The following is a 25,970-nucleotide window of genomic DNA, read 5'->3' as shown; positions in this document are numbered from 1 at the left end:
ATTAGATACTCAAACCTCAGTTACCTTTTCTGCTTCCCGTGTATCATCAAAGAGTCTCCTTTGCCTTCTAGCAGGAACTGGCTTAGCAGTTTCCCAGGCTTCTACCCACATGTTACTTGGAATCTTCATTCGGGCACTAAGTTCTCCTTTTAGAACCACGTTTCCCTTTTCATCAATCACTTCCTCTTCAATATAATCCCGGGGTGAGTACCATCTCACAAAATCTTCCAGGCAACATCCTGGATTAGCTGCCTAAAACAAGGCAAAAATTTTAGCAGATTTAAATAAAAACGAACAGTTACAGATAAACCTGTTTGCAAAATCATATTAGTACTTTCCTTTTCATAAAAAGCCTACCTAATCTTTACAAAATCTAGTATGTGACATGAGCTTGAGTGTCACCTCAAAACAGATCTGATGTTCAAGTACCAAAAGCCTTTTGGTTTTGCTGTCTGTTTTACAGAAAAAGCAAACACTTTCATTTGATGAATTTGGAAACAAAAATTTGATGTAATGTGAAAATAATTCTCTTAAACGGATAAGTTACATAGTTTAAAATGATAGTACTTAGAAAAGTATCAAGTAAGTGCAAGTAAATTAAATAATATACAACATGATCAGAATAATAACATAATAGTGAAAAAGTTCTGCTAATTTTTTCCTCAAAAAATTAATACTGGTATTGCAGTAAATATCAGCTAATCTCAAAAATGTTCTATTTAGCCATCAAATTCTTGAGCTTTATGTAACAAATTACTATCACATAAATTGCTTTTGTGCTGTTAAGGAACTGAAATTCAAACTATTGTTTTTCAGGTTTCTGAAAACTAAAGTTTTACTTAGTGGATAATTCTATAGAATTAACAATGGATTATAAAACAATGGCACATTTCAAAATCCTTTAACTAATCTGCATTCAAGCCTGGGAAAAAAGTAGAGGCTTTACAGTGTTAGTGGTAAGGCACATAGTTCTTTTTTGCAAGTGTCCAGTAATATATGAGCAGAGTACTTAGGATGGGTATATACATCAACCTCTAATACTCAAAAGATATGTGTACAAACATTAAACACATACCTTTGGTTATATTTCCTACCACAATGTAATCTTCCTGCTGTGAGTACTCTATTTAATTGCCTGTAATAGTAAGTGATGTAAGCATTAACAAAGAAGTGCTAAACAGAAGGTCATTTTCTTTCTTTTTAAATTAAATTGAAAGACCAAAATGCAAACACACATGATGAGAATGGTTAGTCTTAAATGTGAAGAGCAAAACTGACAATTCCTCCCTCTTGAGCTCAGAGGCTACCAGCTTAATCGTCCCCAGGTTAGGAAATCCCCCTGAGGGGATAGAAATCAGAGAAGGGTCATTAACTGATAGTCAACAACATAAACTTGTAGGTGCTATGGCAACAAAGTACTGCTGTGAACTGCAAAGAGCTAAGATTACTCATGATTCAGGATTCATACATAAAAACCTGGATATTAACCAGGAAAACATCTTAGGAAACTATACATGGGCCTTGAGTGAAGAGGGAGAACTTAAAAAAAAAAAAAGAATACTGACCTCCTGTACCATACACTGTGTTAAAGAAAAAGTAGTCCACACCAGAATTCTTCCTTCTGGTTGTCCTTACTATACCAGGCTAAACAAACAACTACCAGGAGCAGGTCAAGACTCACTTCATCTATGGCTTATCTTGGTTCTGCTTTTTCAGGTACATACTCCAAGGGCATGCTCAAGAACAGGCCCTGTGCTTCTGGAGTTGTCAGGTGTAGGTACCGTAGGTACATTAAAGCATTTATCCAAAGCTCTGGGGATTCTCCCAAGGTCCCCTAAAGGAAGTCATTACTATGTAAAAAAGGAAAGTAAATCCTATCTGTTTTAAAGTAACTACATATTTCCTTAACTATATTATTTGATTCCTACATTTGGACAGATGTATAAAATGTACTATTTGAAATACAGTCTATTTTCTGATTAAAACAATGCTGTAAGAGACTCATAGGTTCCCAGATTATTCCAAACGAATTTCAGGAACCACAGTTTTGCTGAAGCACAGGGTTAAAGGAATTATACAGAGCCTTACCATGAGGCACCAACATATTTCTATGGGGGAAGAGCTTTTACAATTCCAATTTGGAGTTTCATTCTGTACTTGCCTCTGCAAGGACACTGTAGTAGGACCCGGACAGATGAATATGAAGGCAGGTAGAGGTCAGGCATAAAACAGCTGCTGAGCAGGCTAGTATTTCCTCCTGTGCACACATACCTGGACACCAATTCCCTGATCTACATTTTTAACACATGCCATGAGAGCCAACTGACTTTTCTTTATTCACTATAGCAACTCTTTGTTTTAAAACAACACATTCTCTTTCTTATTTCACAGCAGAATAGAACTCACAGATATTCTACATTTTTAACTCTCTAAGGAAAACATGCAGCTCTTAAAAGGTTTACTAAAGATTTTTTCTTTTTGTAAATATGAGGGAAATAAGCAGGGAATAAAGAGGCTCCCTTTTATTGTCACAAATTTGCTATCAGGAAAGATAAAAGTGGCATAGGTTTTCATGGGGTGTTTATGTTGGGAAAAAAAATCAAACTGAGGCTGGCCTACATAGCACAAAGGATGAGTAGGGCACATGAAATGGGAGATGGAGGCCATTGCAAGTAGTGGTAGGTTAAGGAGGAAAGTCTGGGTCTGGGAGACTGTTCAGAGTATCAGCAATAGGAAAGAGAAGGCTGTGGCCCAACGGGCTAAGCACTTGTTTTGTTTTTTATATCTATTTATCTATCTACCTATCTATCTACCTACCTACCTATCTATCTATCTATCTATCTATCTATCTATCTATCTATCTATCTATCTATCTATACGTGTGCGCGCGCGGGCATACGCACACACACAAACTTGCCTCTTCTTTCAAAAATTAAAAAAAAAAACCCACAGAATTTTTCTTCAATCCCAGCATCATTCTCTGAATTCTCTACAGTCTAGATACAGGCCTATATTTAAGCCTAAAATAGTCTTCTCCAGGTAGCAAATGCCTATTCATCCTAAATGGTGACTCATCTGTGAAACCTTCCATGTCCCACTCAGTAAAGTCAGTCATCTTTTAGACCTTACCTTCATTAGAGAACTTACCACATAATTATTTACACATCGCCTTCATCAATAGACTGTAGCTGAGGATAAACACTGTACTTCTCACTTATCTAATCATAGTGCAAGTCACAAAGTAGGATATCAAAGGTTTGTTGAATGAAGGAAACTATGTTAAATCCTAAGAGTTTTCTAAAAGCCCTGCATTATATTGGTTGAACACACACAAAGGAGGAAGACATCCCAATGCACATATAAAAATAATTCAATTCTGATCTTTCAACTATTATTCAAAGATTGTTCTTTTCTTTCTTTCAACTTAAGAAGCAACTCTGAGTACAACCTTTAGGTGATAGAAGTGAGGTGTTATTAGCTACAAATGAAACAAACTTTTAATAAAAGACATTCAGGTCTTCACACCACTTTATTCAGGGACTTTCACAGCTTCATCTCAGAATAACTCAAAATAGAATCCCGAGCTCTGATAGCGTGACCCACCTTAAAAGACTCCATATCTGACAGCAGACAGGCACTCTGCATGCGTGCTCGGAGGTGAGCCCCTTCTGCTGATGTTCCTAATTTAGCTAGAACCTCCGACTGCTCTTCAAGTAGGTCTTCTGTCATAGGTGCTGGTTCCTGTGAAGCACAAAAGGACAAAGCACATGAATAGTCTTTTTGTAGACAAAGTGGAACTATAAAAATAGAATAAAGACAACAATTATTTCAGCTCTAGCAGTCCCAAGATATGTATTCAAAAGAATTCAGAGAAATTCAAAAGTTTTTTGAACCTACATAAAAATGTAACAAATTAATAAAAATGACTCTCCTCCCCTCCCCCAACAGGTAAGATCATCATATGCTCCTTGGTGAGGATTGATGGCTACAAGATAGAGGAATTTGGGCACACTGAGCATTTTCCTGCCTACTAATGATACAGAAATAAAGTCCTAATGATATTTTTATGTGTATTATCACTAGTTGCAAAAGGTTTTTTTTTTTGTAACTAATAAGAAAATTAAAGGTAGATGAAATGAACCCCAAATGAAAGACCCCAAATAACTGGGAATCAGAGACATTATATATTTTAGTGTAACCCCAAATAACAAAGCAGCTGAGGTAAATCTAAAGGAGGATGCACTGTAGAATCATTAAAAGAGTGAGAGAAAACATTTCAAAATTTTCGAAGGGCTTTAGGAAAGTTCTCTGAGAACTGGTTCCGTTGGATTTTATATTTGAAATATGAAGAACTCAGCAATCCAGACACACACTAACCAAGCAAAGCTTGCCTTCTTTTGCTGTTAACTAAAGCCAGGAAAACATAAACATTTATCTTCTTGCATAATACGATTAGATGTAGTGTTTAGAGCCTTTGTCAATAGATTTCATCAAGATTTCAGGGGCTTATTATAAACGACAATTTCTAAGCCTCAATACTACTGACATTTTAGACTGGATAATTCTTTGTCATGAGGCCTGTCCTATACACCTCTGGCCTCTACCTACTAGATGCCAGTAGCACGCTCCACCCCGTAACAATCAAAAATGTTTGCAGACGTTGCCAAATATTCCTTGGGGGCAAAATCCTCCCCACTTGAGAACCACTGCCTTAAAGACAAATAATTTTCACAGCCCTCTGTCAGAGAAGCATGGTAAAGCTATGGTATTTGAACACTGAACAAGAAACAAAAGAAAGTAAGTTTATTTTCTTGTATCATACTAATTTTTTAAACAAACCTAAGTGGGGCAATTTCAAACACTGCGAAACAGATTATAATATATAAGCCTTCCCAGACAACAATCTGGAAATCAATACATGGCAAGCATTTATGACATGTACTCTGATCCAACAGTTCCACTTCTAGTAATATCAGTGCAGCATTATTTATCAGTGTGAAAAGTGGAAAGAATCTGAATATACAAAAACAGGTAAATGACTTGATATAGGAAAAATGGGAGGGAATTGCTCTAACAGTGATTATCTCTGGATTATAAAATTATGAGTTTTCATTCTCTCTTCTCTATAGTGAATGTACGCCACTTTTAAAGTCTCCCATTGATACTCAGGGTTGAATAATAATTAAAGAGGCAGTGTGACAGTGTGGTTAAGAGTCTGGGCTCTAGAAACAACATGCTTGTGTTTGAATACCAGCTCAAAGACCTTGGACAATCACTCAAGCATTCTGTGATTCACTGTTGTGAAGAATAAATACTGGCACATGCTCAATATATCCTACACTTAGAGACAAAATACTTAGGTTGGTATAAGCTTCATATTCTACTTTCTCCATGATATCAAAGTGCCTCCGTCAAATTCAAAAATTCTATGAATCTTCAATGAAACAGCACATTCAAGAGAAGAAACCTTCATTCCTTTTATTAAGAAGGAGCTAGTTTTCATTGTCCTGTAGCCATGAAATTACAGGATGGAAGGGAGGGAAGGAAGGATAATGACTATGCCTCCCACCTGGAAACCTCAGGCCAACTATAAGTGAAGAAGAGCAGGATCAAGAGAAATATAGGCAGCAAGTAGCAGGAGGACCATATATTTTCATATCCCAAATTTCTGAATATCCAAAGCTTTCTCACACACGTGATCTCATATGATCACTGAGAGGTGGCTAGGGCATTTTACAAGTGATGAAGAAACTGAGGTGCAGAGATAAAATGCCTTGCCCAAGATCATCAAGTAGCAAAACTACCAAGTGGCAACCTTAAGATGGAATCTAGGACATCTGTCTGATACTGACTTTGAGACCTACCAGTTTGCTCAATCTATTAGCTAAGGACTCCTGCTCTAACACTCTCCACAGGTATCTTTCTTAACCTTGGCTCTAGAGTATTGGGTAACGTCTTGAAGCTTTTCCTAGCCATAAATTTTAGGGCAACTTAGTGTAGATGAAAGGACTAGGAGTATGTTTGAATTCTTATGAAGCAAGGACCTAAATAAAGCCAGTTATTATTTATTTATTTATTTATTTATGATTAATAGTACATTTTAAGCTAACTTCTATAAGTTTGAAATTATATTGGTTTTAAATGGGATCATTTTGAATTTCAGACATTTTATAATATAAGCATGTATATAGTGGTTTTAATTAAAATAAGATTAACTTTAAAGTAAGATAGTAAAATGGACTAAAAATTTGCCCTATATTTCCTAAAGGTAAGATATAAAAATTAATTTCATAATACATGATGCACGCTGAGAGAAAAATAAGCTTAAATTATTTCAGATTTAGATTCTAAATTCAAAGGTGAGGACTGAAGCGTCTCAAATAAATGAGATAACATAGCCTTTTGAAGAAAAATAAAACTTGAGCTTCTAGAACAACCTTCTTGGACTGTTTATTAACCCAATCAAACCAAGACAGTCTGCAACTAGATCATTAAAATTTCAAAGTACTGTTAATTAAAACTTGGAAAAAGAATATATTATTAAAAAATACCTTTAACATTTACTGCTTTTAAATATAATATATGATTTAATATGACATATTAACAACCCACAGTAATGTAAACCATAAGTGGCCTTTAAAGTATTTAATTTTGGTTCACTAAACAATAGGTAAGGTTTTAAAACTGGAGATATGTTAGAACAACATAGAAATACTTTCATTTTTTTCTTCTCGTCAATTATTCATCATGTGACAATTTAATTTTTTAATAGCTTTTTTGAACTATAATCAATATACAATAATAGAAAGAGTGCATTTGCTAAATATACACCCATGAAACAATCAGCACCATCAAGATAATGAATATATCCATCACCTTCAAAAGTTCTCTTATGCTCATTTTTGGAACATCTATCAAAAAAAAAAACAACAAAACAAACCAGCCCTGGCTGGCATGGCTCAGGGGACTGAGCGTTGGCCTGCAAACCAAAGGGTCGCCGGTTCGATTTCCAGTCAGGGCACATGCCTGGGTTGCAGGGCAGGTACCAGTTGGGGGCGGGCGAGAGGCAACCACACACTGATGTTTCTCTCCCTCTCTTTCTCCCTCCCTTCCCCTCTCTCTAAACATAAATAAATAAAATCTTAAAAAAAACACCCAAAAACCAAATGGAACTGTACTATATCCATGCAATGGAGCACTACTAAGCAATAACGATGAATAATTATTGATACATACAACATATGTGTGAATCTTAAAATAATTATGCTAAAAGATTACCATCACAAGAACAAAAAACCCCCACAAATCATACTGTAGTTACATCAAATTCTAGAAAATGTAAGTGAAAATATTACCTTTTCTTAGAGAGAAAAAAAGGCTCAGAGAGGAAACACAGTGTCTACTAGCAATACTGTTAATAAGTGGTGGTACAAGAGCATGAATCTATGAATCTAGTTCTATCAGATCCCCAAACAAAATTTCAGTACCAATTGCATGCATTATAACAAAATAAGAAAAAAATATACACTTGGTTTTTAGCATTAGAATATTCTGTCCTGGACCTGGGCAGACACTTCTCCAAGGAAGAGATACAGAGAGCCCAGAGACATTTGAAAGGATGCTCAGCATCACTAGCCATCAGAGAAATGCAGATCAAAACCACAATGAGATATCACTTCACACCAGTCAGAACGGCCATCATAAACAGGTCAACAAACAACAGGTGCTGGCGAGGCTGTGGAGAAAAGGGAACCCTAGTCCACTGTTGGTGGGAATGCAGACTGGTGCAGCCACTGTGGAAAGCAGTGTGGAATTTCCTCAAAAAGCTGAAAATGTAACTGCCTTTTGACCCAGTCATTCTACTGCTGGGATTATATCCTAAGAATCCCAAAACGCCAATTCATAAGAACCTATGCACCCCAATGTTCATAGCAGCACAATTTACAGTAGCCAAGTGTTGGAAGCAACCTCAATGCCCATCAGTAGATGAGTGGATCAAAAAAAACTACGGTACATTTACACAACGGGATACTATGCAGAAGAAAGAAAAAAAAGAGCTACTATCCTTCGCGACAGCATGGATGGAACTCGAGAGCATTATGCTAAGCGAAATAAGCCAGGGGGCAAAAGACAAATACCATATGATCTCACCTATAAGTGGAACCTAACTAACAAAACAAACAAGCAAGGAAAATATAACCATTAATGTTGAAAGAAAAAAGAAACCAACAGAGCCAAGAGGGGAGGGGGGGTGCAGGGAAAGGGAAGGGTCAAGTCAATGAACATGTATAAAGGACCCATGGACAAAGCCAAAGTGGGGAAGGATTGAGGGAGGGAGGTGGCAGCAGGGCAGGGGAAAGTGGTGGTGGGAAGGTGGAGACACATGGATTTGAACAAAAAATAAAAATTTAAAAGAAAAAATTTTGTCCTAATACTAAAATTTAGTGATAAAAATACCTAAAATATAACTTACTATTAAAAGGATATCATGAAGCAAAAAAGCATAAGGGCTGTCAAACAAAAAACTAATCTCCTAAATGACAGACACCTGACAAACAATATAAGCATAGATAATAAAGTTAACAGAATTCATGTTTAAAATTAGCAAACACCCCAACATCCCACTGTACTATTATTATTACAATTCATCTACCTATTTCAGAATAGGAAGCCAGTTACATTTTTACGTAAATCTTTGCATCTTGAGAAGCAGCAATAGCCATTTATATGAGGAAAAGTCCTCAGAAGAAGAATAGCTAAAAACTGAATGCTTACTTTGGCCCAGAGAATCTGTTACTCATTTACCACATGAGATTTCATTTAAAACTCACAATTATTGTATGATGACCTGAATATGCAGGGAAAGCATTTGATAGACTACAATACCTGTTCATAATATAAACTCTTAGAAACTAGGAACAGAACTTCCTTATTATAATTAATGATATCTATAGTACATCAGATACCCTCAACAATCATCACAAGCTTTTCTTCTGAGATTGGAAACATGAGAAAGATATCCACTATTTAACACTGTACTGGAGGTCCCAGCCAGTGCAGTAAGGCATGAATGATTTTTAGAAATGTAAATGTTTGAAAATCAAAACTCAAATTGTCAATGTAAACAGACAACATGATTCTGTTAATAGGAAAACCCAAATAATTTACAAACTATGAGAAATAATAAATGAATGTAATAAGATTGCTATAGATCCAAGGTTGATATATAAAAATTAACTCTCCACATATCAGGGGAAACTTAGAAATTAATTTTAAAAATACCATTCATAACATTTAAAAAATTACAAAGGCTAAAATATTTAATGAAAGATACATAAAGCCTCTACACTGAAAACTATTAAACAACTGATTAGACGAAGTAAAAGAAATCTTAAAGAAAATAAAAGATATTTCATGGTCATGGAACTCAATACTGTTAAGATTTCAATTCTTTCTAAACTGATTTATAATTCAATGCAATATGAATTAAAATCCCAGAGGGATTATTTTGTAATGTGGAAGCTGCTAAGCTGATTCTCTAATGTACAAAAAAATCAAATCAAAACAAAACAAAACAAAAACCTAAAAAAGCACAAAGGATAGCCAAGATAATCTTGAGGAACAGTTAGATGATTTACCCTATAAGACAGAAATACTTATTATAAAGCTATAGTAATAAAGAGTACATTATTGTTATTAGAACAAAGAGGCTAACAGAACAGAATACACAATTAAGAAACAGGCCAAAAAAAAAAAGAAAAGAAAAGAAAGAAACAGGCCAACACATATACAGTCACATGATTTACAACAAAGATACCATTGCCACTTTGTGGAAAAAGGCAGATCTTTTGAATAATGGTGTTGGAACGAAACTGCATATCCTTAGAGAAAAATAGAGGAAAAAAGAGGACCTCTTCCTTATATCAAATACAGTCAATTTGAGGTGGATCACAAACATAAACAATATACGTAAAATAATAAAGCTACCAGGAAAAAAAACATAAGAGACTATCTATAGGACACTAAAGTGTAGCTTTTTTTTTTTTTTTAAATCCTCACCTGAGGACATGCTTATTGATTTTAGGGAGAGGGGAAGGGAGGGAGGGAGAGAGAGGGAGAGAGACATTGATGAGAGAGGAAAGGGACTGAACCTGCCATTAGGCATGTGCCCCAACTGGAAATTTAACCTGAGACCTTCAGGTTTACAGGATGATGGTCCAACAAACTGAACCACACTGGCCAGGGTAAAGATTTCTTAAATGGGAGACAAAAGTACTCTCCACATAAGAAAAAGATTGTTAGATAGGACTTTATTAAAATTAAGAATACTGGTTTAACTGAAAGCATCATTAAGGAAGTGAAAAAGCAAGCCAGAGACTAGGAAAAATTATCTGTAATACATGCATATGACTAAGGATTCATATCCAGAATATATGAAGAATTCCTACCAAGCAATAAGAAAAAAGACAACTAACTTAACAAATAGGCAAAGGCCTTACACAGGCACTTCACCAAGAAGATATCCAAATGGCAATAAACATATGAAAATGTGTTCAGTATCATAATTCATTACGGAAATGTAAAAACATGAGATACTTACTACATACCCAACAGAAAGGCAAAAATTTAAATGACTGAAATTATCAAGTGTGCCAAGAAGAGTTAACATAGCAGGCCTCAGACTGCTATGCAGAGAAAGCCTTGTTTGCAAAGCTGGCTCTTGGCTGGCATCTGGGTAGGGTTCCCACCATACTCAGAACTGATTAAAATGGTTCATTGTGCTTAAACTATTTGTGCAAACACTGTGGCTTTTGCTGAATACCTGCTATCCTTCTGGGAGTCTGGAATTTTGATTCGTGCTAGGCAGAAGTTGCCTAAACATAGAGTTTGGGTGTCAGCCCTCAATAAAAACCTTGAGCACTGAGCCTCTAACAACTTTCCCTGGTAGACAACATTTTTATACGTTGTCATAATTCATTGTTGGAAGAATTATGTGCATCCTGTGTGACTACATTGAGAAGGGACTTTCTTAGAGGCTTGTGCTTATATCTTCTGAACTTCGTCCCATGTGCCATTTCTTCTGCTGGTTTTGCTTTGTATCCTTTTGCTGTAATAAATTATAGCCATGAGCAGACTATATGATGAGTCCTGTTGAGTCCTCCAAGCAAATCAACAAACCTGGGAGTGGTGTTGGGGCTTCTGACACAACAAATGTCAGGAATTATATGGAATAAACTTAATTATACATTGTTGAGGAGAAGAATGTAAATTAGTTCAAACACTTCGGAGACTAGCAATATCTACTACAGCCAAAACATATTTCTACCATATAACCCAACAATTTTACTCTTAGAAATATCTCCAAAAGAAAGTGCCTGTGTTCACCATATAAGAGTATTCATTTTTTTTATAATAATTCAAACTGTAAACAACTCAAATTCCAGCAACAGGTGAACAGATAAGCAAATTATGGCATATTCATATAATATACTACAAAGTAATAAACATGCCATATCAATACATACAGCAACACAGATGAATCTCACAGACAGTAGTTAAATAAAAAAAGCTCAACACAGAAGTACATAATGTATGATTCCATTTATGAGCTTCAAAAACTAACAAAACTGACCACAGTGATAAAAGTTAGAAAAAGAGTTACCTGGAGGGGAGTACTGGGTTATGCTATCCAATACACCTTGCTATTAAAATTTAAATAAAATAAAAAATTGAGTTATTCAGTAGCATCAGCCACATTTCAAGCACTTGATGGCCATATATGGATAAGGGCTATAGTACCGGACAGCAGAAATAGAAAATGTACATTTTCATCTTCACAAAAAGTTCGGTAGATCAGTACTGTTCTAGAATGATGGAATTTTCTATATTTTGATCTAGGTGGTAGTTACATGGATTGTTAAATAACAACCTGGGCACATGCCTGGGTTGTGGACCAGGTCCCCAGCAGGGAGTGCAGTGTGCGAGAGGCAACCACACATTGATGCTTCTTTCCATCTTTTTCCCTCTTTTCCCTTCCCTAAAAATAAATAAACAAAATCTATTTAAAAAAAAATGACCAAGCTATACACTTAAGATTTATATATTTTATATATTAATTTATAATTCAGATGTCTCTCAAAGTGGTGGCAAGATCGTTAGCTATGCAGGAACCCAGACGCCACTGAGCGGAGGCAGGAGGTTATGCATTTGAGGCAAGAATACCCCAAAAATGGAGAAAAAAAGATGGTGGAGGAGTGAATGGGAGTCAAGCAGACCCCCTCCCAAGACCAAAGTGGAATTGTGACTAAATAGTGGAGAAATCACCTGGAAAACAATGGAACGATAGAGGGAGAGGAGCCTTGGAGCTGCAGACAGACAGTGGAATCAACTTTCACACATCTGAACGGCTGAGAAGTGCAGGAGAGGCTCAAGAGGGTGGACTGGGTGCCTACGGGCACTAGCACCAGAGGGACATTGAAATGGCCAGTTGGATCCCCCTGAGAATAGGGTCTGAACCATAAACAGGGACCCTTAGACTACAGCAGCTGAAAACAGGAAAACACACAGACAAAACGCAACCCCTAAAAGCTTAGGGGCACTCTGCCAGAGACAGGCGGTTGCAGAAGCAAAGATACATTTAAAGGGCCAACGCAAAAATTTGCAGTGGCAGCTGCCTTCCTTGATCTCCGGGTAGAGGCGGCAGCAGAGTGGGCTGGTGCCTGAGGAAAGACTGGTGAGGAAAACTTTGTGAAGAGAACTGAGACAGTGTCTGGTGGACCCCGGTGATTACTCATCTCCCACTCTGCAGCTACCACCTCGCCCAGGCATAACGGAATCAATTAACCTGCCTTTTGTGTGCTCTGCACATAGCTTGTACGCATGTGAGCTGGGGGGCTGAGTGCAGAGTAGCTGGAAGAAATAGAGGATCCCTGGCCAAAAGGGACACACATCTTCATAGAGAGCCTAGAGGAGAGACTGAAGACGGAGGCGCTGGGGAAAGAACGGGAGGAGGAACTGGCGAGTCTCCACTCCGTCCCCATTCTGTAGTCTCCATTTTGCGCAGGCAGGCTGTGCCCCAAAAGAGGCAGAAGCGGCACACAGGAGCCAGACGGCCCCCGAATACAACGCGGTCCGCAGAAATAGCGGATCTCGGGCAAAAGGGTCACAGAACTGCCCAGAAACCCCTGAGGAGAGACTGGAGACAGAGGCGTTGGGGAGTCCTGGTGCTAACTCTTCCCTAGTGCATGATCCTCATCTCGCTCAGGCAGACTACTCCTCTGAGTGACAACAGCTTAAAGAGGACCATAGTCCCACCATCAGGAGGCACTGCTCCGCCCTGTGGTGCCTAAGCCTGACAGACGAGGACAGAGTGAACAGATTGACAATCACAGGAGACAGACACAGACAGTAGATTCCTAGAAGGCTCAAACAAACAGCCCAAGTTCAGATAGGGTCAAAAACTGACATCATCAGAAGCAGAACCAGAAAGAAAAGTAAAGAAAAAACAAATAAATAAAAAGACCCACCTACTACCATGGAAGTTTAATCCACAAAGTCAGGAAATCTAGATGGATCAATTGAAGCAGAAGCAAACAAACAAACAAACAAACAAACAAGACTCTCACAAAAATGGGAAGAAAAAAAATTCCCCCCCAAATGAAGGAAAGGTGGAATCCCACAGAGAGAGCTCAATGAAATAGAGGCAAGGGAACTATCAGATATTGAATTCAAAACAATGGCTCTAAGGAAGCTCAATGAGCTCAGCCAGCTCAAAGATAACTATGAGAAACTGCAGAGAAACTATCAGGATCTTCCAGCAAACTATATCAGCCTGGAAAAGGACATAGAAACTATCAAGAAGACACAAGAGGATATGAAGAATACCATTTCTGAATTGAAGAACACAGTAGAAGGAATCAAAAGCAGGCTAGATGAAGCCGAGGATCGAATCAGTGAGATGGAGGACAAGGTAGAAAAAAGCTCCCAGAAAGAACAAGAGATGGAAAAAAGACTCAAAAAGCAAGACGAGGCATTGAGGGAAATGCAGGACAACCTGAAACAATAATATCTGCATAATAGGGATACCAGAAGGAGAAGAGGAGCAAGGGATAGAGAACCTCTTTGAAAAAGTAATGATGGAAAATTTCCCCAATTTGAGGAGAGAAAAGGTCTCATGGATCCAGGAAGCACAGAGGGCCTCACTCAAGAGGGACCAAAGAAGGCCTACTCCAAGACATATCATCATTAAAATGGAAAATATCAAAGACAAAGAGAAAATCCTCAAGGCAGCAAGGGAGAAACAGGGAGTAACATACAAGGGAGCCCTGGATATGGCTAAGAGCTGATTTCTCAACAGAAACACAAGCCAGAAGGGAATGGCAACAAATATTCCAAGTCATGAAAAGCAAGGGCCTACAACCAAGGCTGCTCTACCCAGCAAGGCTATCAATTAAAAGACAGTGAAATAAGGAGTTTCCCAGACAAAGGAAGGCTAAAAGAATACGTGTCCACCAAACGAGCACGACAAGAAATGCTAAAGGGGCTCGTTTAAGAAGATGAAGAAAAAGAATGAGGAAAAGAAGAAAAAGAATGAGGAAAAGAAAAACACAGGTACAAAGAGGAAAAATGAATAGGTTTCTATCAGTAATAACTCTCAATGTAAATGGACTAAATACCCCAATCAAAAGACAGCATAGCTGAATGGATAAGAAAACAAGACCCACACATATGCTGCCTACAAGAGACCCACCTCAGAGCAGAAGACCTACACAGATTGAAAGTAAAGGAATGGAAAAAAATATTCCAGGCAAATGGGCAAGAGAAGAAAGCAGGGGTAGCAATACGTATATCAGACGAAACAGATTTCAAAACAAAGGCCATAAAAAGAGACACATAGGGACACTTTATACTACTTAAAGGAAGAATCTTTCAAGAAGACATAAACATTGTAAATTTATATGCACCCAACATAGGAGCACCCAAATATATAAGGAAAATCTTGGATGACTTCAGAAATGATATAGACAGTAACACACTGATAGTAGGGGATTTTAACACCCCATTGTCAAAAATGGACAGATGTTCCAAACAAAATATCAACAAGGATATTGTAGAGCTAAATGACAAACTGAATCAAATGGACTTAACTGACACATATAGAACCTTACATCCCAAAGAAGAAAAATACACATACTTTTCAAATGCACATGGAAGTTTTTCAAAGATAGACCACATGATAGGACACAAAGCAAGCTTCAGCAAATTCAGGAAAATTGAAATAATACCAAGCTTTTTCTCGGACCACAAGGGCTTGAAGCTGGAAATCAACCTCAAAGAGAGACTTCAAAAACTTGCAAACTCATGGAGACTGAACAGTAGACTATTATAAAATGAATGGGTCAATAATGAGATAAGAGAAGAAATTAAAACATTTCTGGAAACAAATGAAAATGAACATACAACAGTCCAAAACCTATGGGACACAGCAAAGGCAGTCCTGAGAGGGAAGTTCATAGCAATACAGGCTTACCTTAAAAAGATAGAAACATTTCAAATAAAAGACCTAACACTACAACTTCAAGAATTGGAGAAACAACAACAAATAAATCCCAGAGCAAGGAAAAGGAAGGAGATAATCAAGATAAGAGCAGAACTGAATGACATAGAGACAAAAAGAACAATTCAAAGGATCAACCAAGCCAGGAGCTGGTTCTTTGAAAAGATAAATAAAATCGACAAGGCTTTAAGCAGACTCATCAAGACAAAAAGGGAGAGGACCCAAATAAATAATATCAGAAACGAAAGAGGAGAAATAACAACTGATACCACAGAAATACAAAGGATTTTAAGAAATAACTATGAACAATTTTATGCCAAGAAATTTGAAAACCTTGATGAAATGGACAAATTTCTAGAAAAGTATAATCTTCCAACACTGAAGGAGGAAGAAACAGAAAGCTTGAACAGACCTATAACAGCTGGGCAAATTGAAGCAGTAATCAAGAAACTCCCAGCACACAAAAGCCCTGGGCTGGATGGTTTCACAGGAGAATTTTACAAAACATTTAAGGAAGAGCTAACCCCGGTTCTTCTCAGACTATTCCAAAAAATCCAAGAGGATGAAAGACTCCCAGACTCTTTTTATGAGGCCAGCATCACCCTAATCCCAAAACCAGATAAAGACCCTACAAAGAAATAAAACTACAGGCCAATTTCGCTGATGAACATAGACCCTAAAATCCTCAACAAAATATTGGCAAACCACATACAGCAATACATTGAAAGGATTATCCACCATGATCAAGTGGGATTCATCCCAGGGATGCAGGGATGGTTCAATATACGCAAATCAATAAACGTAATACATCACATAAATAAAATGACAGACAAAAACCACGTGATCATCTTGATAGATGCAGAAAAAGCATTCGATAAGGTACAACACCCATTTATGATCAAAGCACTCAGCAAATTGGGAATAATTAGGGCATTCCTCAATGTAATTAAGGCCATATTAATTAGGTCATAGAAAAACCTACAACCAATATCATATTCAACAGGCAAAAACTGAAAGCTTTCCCACTAAGATAGGGAACATGACAAGGATGTCTGCTTTCACCACTTCTCTTCAACATGGTACTGGTAGTCCTAGCCACAGCGGTCAGACAAGAAAAAGAAATAAAAGGCATCCAAATAGGAAAGGAGGAAGGAAAACTATCATTGTTTGCAGATGACATGATGGTGTACATAGAGAACCCTGTAGACTCTACCAAAAAACTCCTCAACCTAATAAGTGAATTTGGAAAAACAGCAGGATATGAAGTCAATATTCAGAAATCAAAGGTATTTTTGTACACCATTTGAAATAGAAGAAGAAATCAGAAAAAAAAATACCATTCGATATAGTAACAAGAAAAATGAAATATCTAGGAATAAATTTAACCAAGGAGGTAAAAGACCTGTACGCAGAAAACTATACAACACTGAAGAAAGAAATTAAGGAAGACACCAATAAATGGAAGCATATACCATGCTCATGGATTGGAAGAATTAATATCATCAAAATGTCCATACTACCCAAAGCAATTTATAGATTCAACGCAATTCCTTTTAAGATACCAATGACGTATTTCACAGAAATAGAACAGACATTTCAAAAATTTATATGGAACCATAAACGACCCCGAATAGCCGCAGCAATTTGGAGAAAGAAAAACAAAGTAGGAGGGATCGCAATACTAGATATCAAACTATATTACAAAGCCACTATACGCAAAACAATCTGGTACTGGCACAAGAACAGACCCATAGACCAGAGGAACAGAATAGAAAGCCCAGAAAGAAGCCCAGGGCTATATGGGCAACTAATATTTCACAAAGGGGGCAGAGGCATAAAGTGGAGTAAAAATAGCTTCTTCAACAAATGGTGCTGGGAGAGCTGGACAGCTACATGCAAAGAAGTGAAATTTGATCATCAGCTGGCACCATGCACAAAAATAAACTCAAGATGGATAAAAGACTGAAATAGAAGTTGCAACACCATAAAAGTCCTAGAGGAGAACATTGGCAGGAAACTCTCAGATATCCCAGGCAGCAATTTTTTCACCGATATGTCTCCTAAAGCAAGGGACATAAAGGAAAGGATAAACAAGTGGGACCTCATGAAAATAAGAAGCTTCTGCATGGCTAAAGAAAACATCAGCAGAATGAAAAAGGAGTCAACCGTATGGGAAAATATATTTGCTGATGATACATCAGTAGGGGTTTGATCTCCAAAATATGTAAAGAACTCACTCGACTCCACTCCAAGAAGACAAATGATCCAATCAAAAAATGGGCAAAGGACCTGGGCAGACGCTTTTCCATGGAAGAGATACAGAGGTCCCAGAGACATTTGAAAGGATGCTCGGGATCACTAGCCATCAGAGAAATGCAGATCAAAACCGCAATGACATACCACTGCATACAGGTCAGAATGGCCATCATAAACAGATCAACAAACAATGGGTGCTGGCGCGGCTGTGGAGAAAAGGGAACCCTAGTACACTGTTGGTGGGAATGCAGACTGGTGTAGTCATTGTGGAAAGGAGTGTGAATTTCCTCAAAAAGCTGAAAATGGAACTGCCTTTTGACCCAGTGATTCCCTTGCTGGGACTATACCCTAAGAATCCCAAAACACCAATTCAGAAGGACCTATGGACCCCAATGTTCATAGCAGCACAATTTACAATAGCCAAGTGCTGGAAGCAACCTAAATGCCCATCAGTAGATGATTGGATCAAAAAATTATGGTACATTTACACAATGGAATACTACGCAGCAGACAGAAAAAAAGAACCACTACACTTCGCGACAGCATGGATGGAACTAGAGAGCATTATGCTAAGCGGAATAAGCCAAGGGGCGAAAGACAAATACCATATGATCCCACCAATAAGCGGAACCTAACCAACAAAAACAAAGATGCAAGGAAAATAAGACCAGCAACAGTGAAAGAAAAAGAAACCAACAGAGACAAGAGGGAAGGAGGGAGGGGTTGGCAGGGGCAATAGGAAAGGAAGGGGCAAGTCAAGGAACATATAGCAAGGACTCATGGACAAAACCAAAGTGGGGAAGGATTCATGGAGATGGGGGGCAGGGGAAAGTGGTGGGGGGGAAGGCAGAGACAAATGTATTTGGAAAAATACATTAATTAATTTAAAAAATTTATAATTCAACAACAAAGTAAATATATATCTTAAAATGACTAGGAGAAAACGTATATAACATGTAACAGGATTTATATCTAAACTATGAAGGACTCATAAATCAATAAGAACAGGATAGCAACTTAAAGAAAAATGGTAGGCAAGTTATAGGAAAGGATGGCCAATAACCATATTAAAAGATGCTTAGATTCATCAAAAATCTGAGATTTTTACAATCTATATAAAACATTGAGATACTACTTTTGCTTAGTATATTGGCAAAAATTTATATGACTGGGTATGTCAATTATTTTTAAAAATTAAATAAAATATGAATAAAGTACCATGAGTACAAGAACCTTACTGTCTAATTTATTACTAAATTCATAAGGTTTAGAACAGTGGTTGGCATACATTAGGCACTCAATACATAATTGTGGGTGGGAGAAAGTGAGAAAGGAAAGTTGGAGAAGAAATGATATTCTCTTACTCCTATATTCATTATTGACAGAAGTGTAAAATATCTGAAGCCTTTTTGAAGAGGGATTTTATAACATATATCTATCTGTATATATAGCAATTCCATGTCTCATTTTCTTCCTCAGGGATAGTCATATCTGAACACCAAATATGCAAAAAAACTACCAAGAATTTATAATGTAGCACTGTAGCAGCAAAAGCTTGCAAATAATATATATTGTGCATTAAGAAAAAAAACTATGGCTGTTCCACGGCATGGAATATTACATAGCAACTAAAGAAATGAAGCAGATCTACATGGAAGGATCTTCAAGACATATTAGGTTACACAGAAAGTTTAACACCAATGCACACATTTAAAAAAAAATTCACAAAACTATGTATCATATGCACACATATATATGTGCATCATTGTATAGAATAGATATGAAATATTATAACCCATACCAGTAACAGTGATTACTTCTAGGAATAAGAGTTGAATTAGTGTGCGGTGGCTTTCATACTGTCTAGAGAGTGTTTCACAATAAAATGTATTCATTTATAGCTTAGGTAAAAACAACCTAACAATAATTATTAGTTTTCCTTAGGTGTTGAGTTGTTGCTCTTCTACTTCCTCATGGTGTAAAGTGGCCTCAAACTACACTTTTGAACTGATAAAAACTAATTATATAATTAAAGGATTTTTACTTTTTTTTCTCCTCCAAATTTTTGGATTTTTTTTTTTAAGACAACTGAGTACTTAGGAGACTTCCAGTCAAGATGGAGGTGTAGGTAAACATGCCTTTCTTCTGTGCACAACTGTAGCAAAAAAATATAGCTACACTACAAAACTAGTATCACCCAGAATTGTCAGAAAATCAACCTGTGTGGAAGTCCAACAACCAAGGATTTAAAGACGCCACATTCATCCCGATGGGTAGGACGGGCAGAGAGGTGCAGGAGAGGCATGGAGAAGCGAAGTGGTGCAGAGAGGTGTGGAGACAGGAATGGGCAGTCCCACATACACATGTGGTAAATAAAAAACAGGAGGGATACCTCAGGAGCGGGAGATCGCAGCCCCAGTCCAGACTACCCAGACCATGGTCCCAGTGCCAGGAAGATAGGTCCCTATAACTTCTCGCTGTAAAACCGATAGGGGGTGGGGCAGCAGATGAAACTTGGTCCTCTTAAAAGGCCCGCAACAGACTTAGGACTCATGCAGACCCACCCACTCTGGGATTCAGCACCAGGGCAACAGTTAGAAGGGCACCAGTAGTATATGGGGAGAAAGTAAAGTGCGAGTGGGGAGACAGCTTCCTCTCAGATAAACCTCCAGAGCCCAGGCAGCAGTACTGTCTCCTCTGTGAGTCCTCCCCCACACAGAGGAACAGAGCAGTGACACAGGTTGCCCTGCCCTGGCGATTACCTAAGGCTCCACTCCATACAACCTAACAGGTGCACTAAGACAGGGAGTCAAAGAAATACGGCCCAAATGAAAGAACAGAATAAAACTCCAGAGAAAGAACTAAATGAAATGGAGATAAACAACCTATCAGACGCGCAGTTCAAAACTGGTTATCAGGATGCTCCAGGAAACTAGTTGGGTACTTGCCATAAAAAAAGACCCAGGCAGAAATGAAGGTTGCATTAAGTGAAATAAAGAAAAATCTACAGGGAACCAGCAGTGGAGATGTAGCAGAGAATCAAATCAACAATTTGGAACACATGGAGGGAAAAAGCATTCAATCAGAACAGCAGAAAAAAACCCCCTCAAAAAAAAGAAGATAGGTTTAGGAACCTGTGGGATATCTTTAAATGTACCAGCATCTGAATCACAGGTGTACCAGAAGGAGAAGAGGAAGAGCAAGAAATTGAAAACTTATTTGAACAAATAATGAAAGAAAACTTCCCTAATTTGGTGAAGGAAATAAGACATACAAATCCACGAAGCACAGAGAGTCCCAAACAAGTTGGACCCAAAAAGGACCACACCAAGACACCTCATAATCAAAATGCCAAAGGTTAAAGATAAAAAGAGAATCTTGCCCTGGCTGATGTGGCTCAGTGGACTGGGTGCTGGCCTGTGAACCAAAGGGTTGCCAGTTAGGTTCCCAGTCAGGGCACATGCCTGGGTTTGCGGGCCAGGTCCCCAATGGGAGGTGTGCGAGAGGTAACCACTCATTGATGATTCTCTCCCTCTCTCCCTCCCTTCCCATCTCTCTGAAAATAAGTACATGAAATCTTAAAAAAAAAAAAAAGATAAAGAGAGAATCTTAAGAGCAGCAAGAGAAAAGCCGACAATTACCTACAAAGGAGTTCCCATAAGACTATCAGCTGATTTCTCAAAAGAAACTTTGCAGGCAAGAAGGGACTGGCAAGAAGTACTCAAAATGATGAAAAGCAAGGATCTACAACCAAGATTATTCTATCCAGCAAAGCTATCATTTAGAATGGAAGGGCAGAAAAAGTGCCTCCTAGACAAGGTAAAACTAAAGGAGTTCATCATCAACAAGCCATTATTATATTAAATGCTAAAGGGAATTATATAAGAAAAAGAAGATCAAAACGATGAACATTAAAATGGCAATAAATTCACAACTATCGATAACTGAATTCAAATAACAGACTTAAAAAAAGATGAAGAATAGGAACAAAATCATAGATATGGAGATCTTTTGGAGGGGGAAGGGAGACAATTGGGGGAAAGGTAGAGAGATTAAGAAGCACAAATTGGTAGGTACAGAATAGACAGGGGGATGTTAAGAACAGTATAGGTAATGGAGTACTTACATGAACTTACATGTATGACCTATGGACATGAACTAAGGGGGGGGAAATGCTGGAGGGAAGGGGAATACTGGGTGGAGGGAGGCAAAGGGGAAAAAATTTAGACAACTGTAATAGCATAATCAATAAAATATAATTAAAAAATAAAACAACTAAAAACATTTGAGTACTTACCACTCAGTTTAAGGAACAACAGATCACCTTATAAATAACGAACTATACTATCTACTTACACTTCAAAACATTTCTCAATATCAAAAATGATAGACCTAAAAACCCCTACAGTTTATTTAGATTTCAAACCTAAGATCATTGAACACAGGCTGTTTAAAGAATTGCCCCTACCCAAAGCAATCATCTCCTAATAAGGTGAAGTGATATAAACAACAAAATTTTTTTAAATTAAAACTTAAAGGACCAGTCCATGTCCTACCTGGGTTACTGGAATGTAGAGAGGTTCTCCATTATGTAGCAATATAAGTTTCCCATGCTGATGGAGTCGTCCTTCTGCCTTTAAATTTGCCATCTCCTTAAGTCCTCCTTTCTTGCCACTCTCTTGTCCATTTCCCTTAAGTTCTTCAGTATCACTTAGACATTCAAAAAATTCTTCTTCGCTATCACTCCAAGAATCCCAAGATTTTCCTACCTCTCCCTTTTCTTTATCCGTATCTTTTAGATTATCTGGCCCCAACTGGTCTCCATGTTTTCCAGCATCCCCTGGATATGTATTGGTTACATTATTTGAAGTACTTATCTTTCTCCCCTCATCACGTGCCTTCTTTCTTTCAATGCAACAATTTAACATCTTAAGGAAACAGAAATATATATATATTTTAATTAGTTATAATAAAATCAAAATCTATCCATTGCTTGAATATTTAATTTTCATTTTCCACCCTTTCCCTAGACCTTGTTGTGACTTACAGTGACTTTAAGTAACTTACAGCAGCAGAAATAGAATAGCCTATAATTTACACTATTTACAAAATTTAGCATTAGAACTAAGCTCCAATTGACTCAAGACCACAATTATATATGGTCATTGGAAAATCTTTACCTGTAGTTTCTGATGTAGTAAACAACATCTTAGATCTGGGGGTCCGCTTGCTAATCTATCAAATAAAGTAGTAGGAAAAGAAAGATTATTTTCAGTAAAATTGCTCTGGGTATGCATAATTTTTATACTAACACAAATTTCTGTGATGTTGTTAAGAAATCAAAACTAGAGCTACATAGATAAGATAGCTGAAATGGAGCAAATAAGATTAAAAGATCAAAATTTATTTTATTCTCCTAGCTCACAAGTCACCAACATCAAATATAATAGATATTTCAAAGCATAATAATAAACTAATGAGAGCTCCCATGCTAAAAGAAACTTAACATGAACAAATATCTTTAAATCCATCCCAGGAAGTAGCTAGCATACATATAAAATAGATTAAACTATGTTTTCAGCGCGCAATTATTATAGTGGATTCATAATATAAAAAACATCAATTTCTACCTCTCTTTTGCCTAGACTGCCTCTAATTCTAAACCTCTAAATTCCCAGTAATCAGCAAAGAGAGATTCTACCTAAGTAGAGGTTGACAAATGACAAAAGATAAACATTTTTGGATTAGTCGCCATTTTATACTACTCATATGATGAATCTCTACATGTCAGGGAAAAACAAAGGCAGATGAGCAGTAACCTATGTAGTATTAACATGTATGCTAACTAAACTCTCCTATGTGATTAAGTGAAATGTCAATATATACTATACCACCCCCCCCCCAAAAAAAATCACAGGTAATGTTTAATATCTAAACTTACAAACTCTAAAGATGTTTTTCCCTCCAACTATAAAAATATATGTTCACGACATAAAATTTAGAAAATACACAAATGTATAAAGAACAAAATAAAAATACAATTTCACACCTGGAAAAATTGCCATTGACATTTAGCTATACTTCTTTCCAATTATTTTTCTGTACATAATTGAAAGTGCTCAATATATGCAGTACTATATTCTACTTTACTACAAGTATTAGGATCATTTTCAATGTTACTAGAGACTCTTGGGGAAAAAACTTGCTACTGTAGAGATATATCATAATTTCCACTGTAGAGATATATCATAATTTACTTAACCATTTTTTTATTTCTGACACTTAGGTTGTTTCACCTTTGTTTCCCCCTTATAAATTTGTTGCAGTGAATATCTCTGAACATAAATCATTTCCAAAGTTTCTTACTATTTTCTTAGGGCAGATTTTTTAGAAGAGAATTAATGGTCCAAAAGTTAAATTCTGCCAACAAACAAAAATCTAATCTATACAAATGGAAATTGAAATTATTACCCCGGAATCAGAAAGTTGTTTTCCCATCTGAAACGCATTTCAAGAACAAATTCCTGCCAGAGGTGTGCCACTCCTTTCAATCCTCCATGATAAAAGTTGATCATACAAAGACACAAAGCCAATTTGTATGTTAAACTGTCAGATGGTGCAGATTTAAACTGATTGTAGAGATTCTAATTTAACAAAATAGAAACAGAGCAAAACTTGTTAATGACATATTTATACATATAATAAAAAAGTGTGTGGGTGGAGATTTTAATACTAAAATTAATCTATCCTACCCAAACTAACTTTTATCAATGTCTAATGCATTACAGACTAAATTATTCTTAGGCAGTTCCATGTCTTCAAGATTTCTACAGGGATCAAAAAAGTGAAGCTATAGTTTGATGAGGCTAAAGTTATAAGTTTCACTTCTGTGGAATCTTTAAGATGTATTCCAAATTTTATGTGTTGCTTTAAAAAACCTTTTAATTAAAAATAGTACACACTTGTCAAAACAAAGATATAAAATAAACTCAGAACTGTACAAACTGAAAATGTAAATCTTTGCTTTGATCCTCACTTCATGAAATCTACTACTTAACAATAACTACTGTAACAGATTGATATACCTCTATACCTGTCATTTAAATTCTCATTTCTCAATTTACCAAAGATATGGATAAGGAAAACATTAAAATTTTACTTCATTAAAGAGTTTTGCACTCACTCTCTAGTTTGAAATATAAGACAGAACCTGTTGCAAAACATAAATTTTATGATTTATGAAAAGTTTAAAATGAGGGAACTTCCACAATCACGCACAATATATTTTATGGGTTGTTTTTTTCTTTTTTTCATTGTTATCAGAAAAGTTCTTGCTACTCAAATTATGCCAGTGTTCTATAGCAGGTCATTTTCTAAGTGGAGGCCATGATCTCCACTCAAGTTTTCTTTTTCTTTTTTTAATTTATTTTTTTCAAATACACTTGTCTCTGCACTCAAGTTTTCTTTCTTAAAGTGATTTTTAAAATAAAAAGATCCTTATGCTACTAAACTAGAAATACAGCAAACTCTTAGAAATATAATGCATTTTAATCACCGAATTTCAGGTCAACTTAATCAACTTACATATTCTTCACTCTCTGATGAAGGATTATTATCTGCTGAAGAAGTTCCATCTAATGGTTTCTCAGAAGCAGCATCAGGGAATAAGTACTTAGAGAGAGAAAATAACCACATTTTCAGCCTAATTTGTTTATTTTTGTTACTCATATAGGCACTGTTTGACTTTTTAATGATTTTGCTATTAAAACAATGAAAATGCTCTTATTTGTACTGGCCAGCTGGTTCTACATTATCTGAAGCTTTTTCTATTTTTTTTGAAAATACGGAGTTTTAGTAACTAGCCAATTTTAGAAATCAGAGGCTTTTCTTAATAGTAAATACCTGAATCTGTAAACTTAAACAGAATGAAAAACCAAAACTTCTTCACTATGATTTCAGGCTCATCCAAGGTTGTTAAAGTTTTCAGAAAGTATTAATATTATTAAAAAGACAAAGCTATAAAAGAAAAATTTAAAACACACGTATATTCATGAGACTCAGTAGTTATATTATTCCATAAATTTTCATATGTGAAATAATAAAAGTATGATATTTAAGACACATCACTTCATTTTATGAGACACCTCTAGAAAGTAGG

The 25,970-nt window shown here is 36.7% G+C and overlaps 1 protein-coding gene across 3 annotated transcripts in view; it reads right to left on the bottom strand.

The window, feature by feature from the left end:
• Window positions 1-25,970, bottom strand: part of RAB3GAP1 (RAB3 GTPase activating protein catalytic subunit 1) — a 105,586-nt gene that overhangs the window by 19,791 nt on the left and 59,825 nt on the right. For all 3 annotated transcript variants that reach the window (XM_054587758.1, XM_054587743.1, XM_054587751.1), the window contains 6 exons: window positions 25,397-25,483; window positions 24,284-24,456; window positions 22,993-23,047; window positions 22,369-22,740; window positions 3,604-3,741; window positions 25-252 (listed from right to left, as the gene is read on the bottom strand). In XM_054587758.1, the coding sequence (XP_054443733.1) occupies window positions 25-252; window positions 3,604-3,741; window positions 22,369-22,740; window positions 22,993-23,047; window positions 24,284-24,456; window positions 25,397-25,483 (1,053 nt within the window). The remainder of the gene's footprint in view (window positions 1-24; window positions 253-3,603; window positions 3,742-22,368; window positions 22,741-22,992; window positions 23,048-24,283; window positions 24,457-25,396; window positions 25,484-25,970) is intronic.

The sequence above is a fragment of the Pteronotus mesoamericanus genome, unplaced genomic scaffold (genome assembly GCF_021234165.1).
Source record: "Pteronotus mesoamericanus isolate MK-2021 breed Mesoamerican mustached bat unplaced genomic scaffold, CSHL_Meso_final contig_1230, whole genome shotgun sequence".
NCBI lineage: Eukaryota > Metazoa > Chordata > Mammalia > Chiroptera > Mormoopidae > Pteronotus > Pteronotus mesoamericanus.
This window is presented reverse-complemented; position numbering and strand designations above follow the sequence as displayed.